This window comes from Apus apus, unplaced genomic scaffold, assembly GCF_020740795.1.
Source record: "Apus apus isolate bApuApu2 unplaced genomic scaffold, bApuApu2.pri.cur manual_scaffold_57_ctg1, whole genome shotgun sequence".
In the NCBI taxonomy this organism is placed as follows: domain Eukaryota; kingdom Metazoa; phylum Chordata; class Aves; order Apodiformes; family Apodidae; genus Apus; species Apus apus.
Window position 1 is genome coordinate 56,915 of NW_026248859.1, and position 5,975 is coordinate 62,889.

General features: G+C 56.1%; 1 protein-coding gene across 1 annotated transcript; it reads right to left on the reverse strand.

Moving 5' to 3' along the window:
- Positions 1 to 2,444: 2,444 nt before the first annotated feature.
- LOC127396301 (olfactory receptor 14J1-like) lies at positions 2,445 to 3,410 on the reverse strand. Its single transcript, XM_051643928.1, has one exon. The coding sequence runs from the start codon at positions 3,408 to 3,410 to the stop codon at positions 2,445 to 2,447; it is 966 nt and encodes a 321-aa protein (XP_051499888.1).
- Between the last annotated feature and the right edge of the window lie 2,565 nt (positions 3,411 to 5,975).

Sequence of the window (5,975 nt, forward strand, 5' to 3'; positions counted from 1 at the left end):
GGCTACCAGGGATATCAATATGTGTGTAGTGAGAAAGTGTCCTTTAGGGAGGCAATGCAAGAGGTCCTGAGCTTTTGAGGGAGAGGGTTAAGGACCAAAGGGAGGAGGGACGTAAGTCCTGCTGGAGAGGTCGTGCTCTGTGTGTGTGTGTGTGTGTGTGAGGTGGTGTCACCCCCAGCCTGTCCCCAGGCTCCGTTCCCAGCGGCAGGGTTGGTCGGTGGCCCCTTCTGGCCAGGCAGGACGGCAGGTCCGTGGTGTCGGAGGGGCAGCCTCTCGGCAGCGGGTGCAGCGGCCGCTGGTTTCCCCTCCAGCGGCAGCAACACGGGGAGGGGGCTCCGGCCCCGACCCCAGGGCTCGGGACCCCGGCACGCTCGGCGCTGAGGCTCAGGCTGGACCCGGGGCAGGCAGGCAGGCAGGGTCCCAGCACCAGTGTCCGCAGCAGGGGGGTGTCCCAGGCAGAAAGCGTCCGAACGGGCCTCAGGGAGGAGGGAAGGGCCCACCTGCTGCCCTCGCCCCTTTGATACCCCCTGACCCACCTGTCCAGTCAGTGTCACTGCCCAGAGCCAACGAGCGTCCATCAGCCCCACGTTAGGGCGGTGACTGCCAGGGGCACAGGGTGGCTTGTCGCCCATCCTTTCTGTCCCGGGCCACAGCTGTTGTTTTGGGTTCAGTTGTCCTTGAGAAGCAAGTCTGGTTTAGTCCCTTAGCTGGGGATAATCAGGAGAGGCCTTTGCTGGCTGAAAAGGCATTTTGTTTAGACTGATGTGGGGAAGAAAAGAACAGTTTCCCACAGCAATGTGCAGCTGTCATTTGGAGACAGATGCCCCATTTCATGACTCCTCTGAAGAGCAGGAGGTGGCACCCAGCCCAGTACTGATGGTAGGATGTGGTCAGCAGTAGCAAATTGTCTGTACACACCACAGATGTAGGAAAGAGTACCAACAATGTGATGAGCAAAGATGGTGGTGTCCACAGTCACAGAGCTGGCCATCAGCTGGGGCAGTATGGTGGATCTGTAGAAGGTCTTCAGGGAAGAAAATTGTGCCAAGAAGAAGCTCATGGAGGTGTAAAGATGCTGGTTTGCCACCACTAGCATGATGATGAGTTTTCCCAAGCACAAACATCACACAGGTCATGAGAGACAGAGGAGGAAGAGATTTATCTAGGAGCTGGGAACATTCCTGTTCTGGTTTGGTGGGGTGTTTTGGTAGTGCGGGAAGGGGCCCAAGGGTGGCTCTGGCAAGAAGCTGAGAAGCTCCCCCTGCTCCAAACCCAGCCAAGGAGCCATTAGAGGGACAATAGAAAGAACTGAGATAACATCTGAGAAGCACTTAAGGAGGAAGAGCTGTGCTGGAGAGGGAGAGCAATGCTGGTGGATGGTGAGGAAGAAGGGGAAGAGGGTGCCCAAGCAGAAGTTTCCTTGCAACCCATGGGGAGAGGGCAGCTTTCCCCCTGCAGTCATGGAGGAACATGGTGGAACATTCCCTGAAGGCCCCAGGGGGGGGTGAACTTGGCCAGCAGACTTGGATTTTGTGGCCAGTGGAATTGCTGCCTGTGGACTCTGATTATGCAGCTGTGACTCTGTGGGAAGCCCAGGCTGGAGCAGCTCCGGACCTCGTGGGAAGGACTCGTGAAGGAGAGGTTGGTGGAGGACTCTCTCCCATGGGAGGGACCCCGTGGGGAAGCAGGGAAGGAGGAAGGAGCAGCAGGAACCACCAGCCTGTGAAGTGACTCTAAACCCCATCCCCCTGTGCTGCTGGGGGGAAGGAGGGAGAGAAACCGGGAACAAAGGGATTTGGGCCTGGGAAGAAGGGAGGGGTGGGGTAACATATGCAAGCCCTGCTCTGGGTGAGTCTGTGTCCTGGGTGTGTTTGATTAGTGTGAAATCAAATTATTATTTTTTCCCCAAGATGAGTCTGTTTTGCCCAGGACCTTAATTGGTGAAGAACCCTCCTTGTCCTTTGTCTCAACCCATGAGCTTTGTTCTCCTCATCCCAGAGTGTGTGTGAGGGGAGAGCTGAGTGAGCGGCCATGGGGCTGTTCCTTTGTTGTCGTGTTGGGCCCAAACCATGACAATTGCCCATTCCATGTATCAGGGACTCCATGACTGTCCCATTTTGCTATCCCAAGGAAGCTTTTGGGTCCATCTTTTGCCCTCTAACTTGGCAGGGAACCAACGCCGAAAGGCATTTTTCAGTTTTAGTTGCTTGGGTCTTAGATAGACAAGTCAGTGCAAGATACTTAATTGTTGAGGCAGAAAAGGAGTATAGCTCCTTATTTACACTGTTGTTGGGTCACACTAGTGAGGAAGGTAATGATGCAGAAGTGAGTGTCCACATTTCTTTGTGGAGAGTATTATCAAAAGTAAGCAATCCAGAAAATAAAAAGCTCACCCAAAAAGAATGACAACAACAAAAGATGAAAAAAGCAGGGCCTGTAATGAGTTATAAGTCAAATGTTGAGGAAGATGGACACACTAGAAATTCAGGAAAACATTTGGTAATGAGTTTCCACACCGCTTCCTTCAACTCCTTGTTCCTCATGCTGTAGATGAAGGGGTTCAGTGCTGGAGGCACCACTGAGTACAGAACTGCCACCACCAGGTCCAGGGATGGGGAGGAGATGGAGGGGGGCTTCAGGTCGGCAAAGATGCCAGTGCTGATGAACAGAGAGACCACGGCCAGGTGAGGGAGGCAGGTGGAAAAGGCTTTGTGCCTTCCCTGCTGAGAGGGGATCCTCAGCACAGCCCTGAAGATCTGCACATAGGACACCACCATGAAGACAAAACAGCCAAATGCTAAGGAGACACTAAACACAACAAGCCCAAGTTCCCTGAGGTAGGAGTGTGAGCAGGAGAGCTTGAGGATCTGGGGGATTTCACAGAAGAACTGTCCCAGGGCATTGCCCTGGCAGAGGGGCAGTGAAAATGTACTGGCTGTGTGCAGCAGAGCATTGAGAAACCCAGAGGCCCAGGCAGCTGCTGCCATGTGGACACAAGCTCTGCTGCCCAGGAGGGTCCCGTAGTGCAGGGGTCTGCAGATGGCCACGTAGCGGTCATAGCACATGATGGTGAGAAGGGACCACTCTGCTGAGATGAAGAAGACAAAGAGCAAGAGCTGTGCAGCACATGCTGAGTAGGAGATGGCCCTGGTGTCCCAGAGGGAATTGGCCATGGCTTTGGGGAGGGTGGTGGAGATGCAGCCCAGGTCGAGGAGGGAGAGGTTGAGCAGGAAGAAGTACATGGGGGTGTGGAGGTGGTGGTCCCAGGCGATGGTGGTGATGATGAGGCCGTTGCCCAGGAGGGCAGCCAGGTAGATGCCCAGGAAGAGCCAGAAGTGCAGGAGCTGCAGCTCCCGCCTGTCTGCGAATGCCAGGAGGAGGAACTGGCTGATGGAGCTGCTGTTGGACATCCCAGCCCTTTCCTCAGGACCTGCTGCCAGAGGAGGAAAGCACACTCACAAGTCAGGACAGCCCTGAGCAAATCTCTTCCCATTCCCTCCCCTCAAACCCCACCACCTGAAAACAGCCATTGTCTCCTTATTTACAGAACCTTCTTGGATCTCCCTGGCTGGAGCTCTGGTCATGTGGGTCAAGTGTGCTGTGAGGAGCTGAGCTCCCAAGGAGCTCTCCCTGCTCCACAGCAGGGGGGAGCTGGGAAAAGTATGTCAGCTTCAAAAATACCCTCTTTTCCTCATCTGTGATCCACTTGTGCATATTCCTGTAGGAGAACCTCCACGAAACTCCTACAGCTGTGGTGCCACCAGCAGAGCTGGCTGGTCCCAAGCCCTCCAGCCCAGCATGTCCAGAGAAGCTCAGCTGGGCTGGGCCCAGCGGTTTTGCTGCCCTGGCCACAGCTGCCTGAGAGCTCCTGCAGAATGGGTGTCTGAGCTGCACCTTAGACACCCTTGTCCTTAGGGAGCCTGAGGGGAAGGGCAAGGACAGCACAGGCAGCAGGGCCAGATGGAGAAATGCCCCGATGCTCCCAGAGAGGGAGGACAGGCACCCTGAGGTGGCACTTGGACGCTTCTCCTCCGCAGGGATCAAGCTGCTAAGCAGGTGAGTCAGGCTGAGATCCCAGTGCCTTGGAGCCAGGAGCTCTGCTGTGGAGCAGAGGAGACCAAGGGCTTGCTGCGGGGAAGGGACCTGACTGCAGCTGCTCCTGCTGGAAGCTGTCCCCACCTCTCCTCCCTGGCCCTGCTCACAGCCCCATCCCACCCAGCCTGTGCTCAGCTCTGCCCTGCAGAGCCCTCCTGGCAGCAGGACCCTGCCCAGGGGCAGCTCTGTGCTGGCCACTCCTGAAGAGGAGACCAGATCAGCCCTGGGGAGAGCACAGAGCTGAGGGCAGTGCTTCCTGCAGGCAGAGGAAAGGCTGAAGGCACTTTCTCAGGGGCCTTGACAAACCTGCTCCTCTCTCCCTGCAAAGCTGCAGGAGTCTGGGTCTCCTGTCCAAGCCAGCAGCTCCAGGACTGGTTCCTCCCCCCCGCACAGAGGGGCATGCAAAGAGACACTCACCATGCCCAGGGCTGTGAAGATGTCTCCTCCAGCAGCTCTCAGCCCTCCTGCCCCTCCTGCCTGCCTTTATCCTCTCTCCCTGCCTGGCTCCTCTCCCCTGCTGCCTGCAGGCAGTGCCCTCAGCCCCTGCTGGGGCTCCTCTCCACAAGGCAGGCTCAGCTGCACACTCCCAACTTTCTGCAGCATTAATGGGTCCCAGGGAGGACCATTACCAGGAAAGGCTGCACAGGGGCTGCTTAGAGCAGGAACCTGGAAGCACTCATGGCAGGCAGGGAAAGGCCATGGCAAGGTGGCTCTGATGAGCAGTGAAGCTGAAGAAACCTCTCCAGAAGCCAGAGTCAGGTGCAAACTCCAGAGTTTCTGGCAGTGTGAAGGGGTCCCACTGAGGGACATCCCTGACAAAGCTGCCTGGGCTCTGGTGAGAGCAGGAACCTGGAGGCCCTGCTGACAGGCAGGCAAAGGCAAGGACAAGATGGCTCTGAGCTGGAGTCAGCCTGGCTGGGGGAGATGATTCCAAGGTGCAAGCCCTGACCCAGAGGCCCTGGGAGAAGAGATCCTGCCCCTCACACGTTGCTCAGGGCTCTGCCCGGGCACTGGGATGTGGGGATGTGCAGTGCCTGGAGCAGGACTAGGAGACACTCTTTCTCAGGCTCACAGGTGTGATGAGGAGCCCATGGAGTCCTGCTGCTCTCATGAGAAGGTGTCTCCTCGTAGGCAGCAGCTGCAGAGAGAAGCTCCACAGCCCAGGAGATCAAGACCTGGGCTGGGGGCTCTCAGCCATGGCTGTGCCCCCAGCTGTCCCCACCACAGGCTGTCCTACAGTGTCTGACTCCTGCAGCTCTTTCCCTGCAGGCTGTGGACATCCCCCTGCTTCCCAAACTGGCCACCCATGGTGATGTCATGGCCATACATCCCATTTAAGGCTCTACTGCCCCATTGTGATGTCATGGCCATACATTCCATACAAGGCCATATGAGGTACTGAGGCCTGAACCAAAGAGGACCTCTAGAGGAATCTCACAACCCAGCACTATATATAGATGTATATTTTGATGACAATCTCTAACTATCTGGTGCAACACTTACTGTGTCTCTGTAACCAGCAGACAGATCTCTCTTTATTTAGAGGCACGCTGCAAGGCCATGAAACCAGACATCTGGCCTTGGGGAGACAGATGTGGTTCAAGCCAAAATAGAGAGAGATACCACCCACCCACCCCCCTTTGGCCCAGCCAGTCACTAGACTGGTTTTGAAATGAGTCCCATTGTCTGACTCAAGTCTTCCTGGAAGGACCATCTCCTTCATTCCTTCTATTTAGCAGCCCTTGTACACGTCTCAGGAGAACAGCAGTGGGTTTATTGTCTCAGGTTCTCATGTCCTCTTTATAAGATCACACTAGAGAGACCACAGGTGGCATCCAAGTGGGTCCTGCCTCTCTTGCTGCTGTCTCCTAGCAGGACGT

Bases quoted from the DNA above. Each gene is read 5' to 3' on its own strand.
- LOC127396301 (XM_051643928.1), bottom strand. From the start codon at position 3,410: ATGTCCAACAGCAGCTCCATCAGCCAGTTCCTCCTCCTGGCATTCGCA.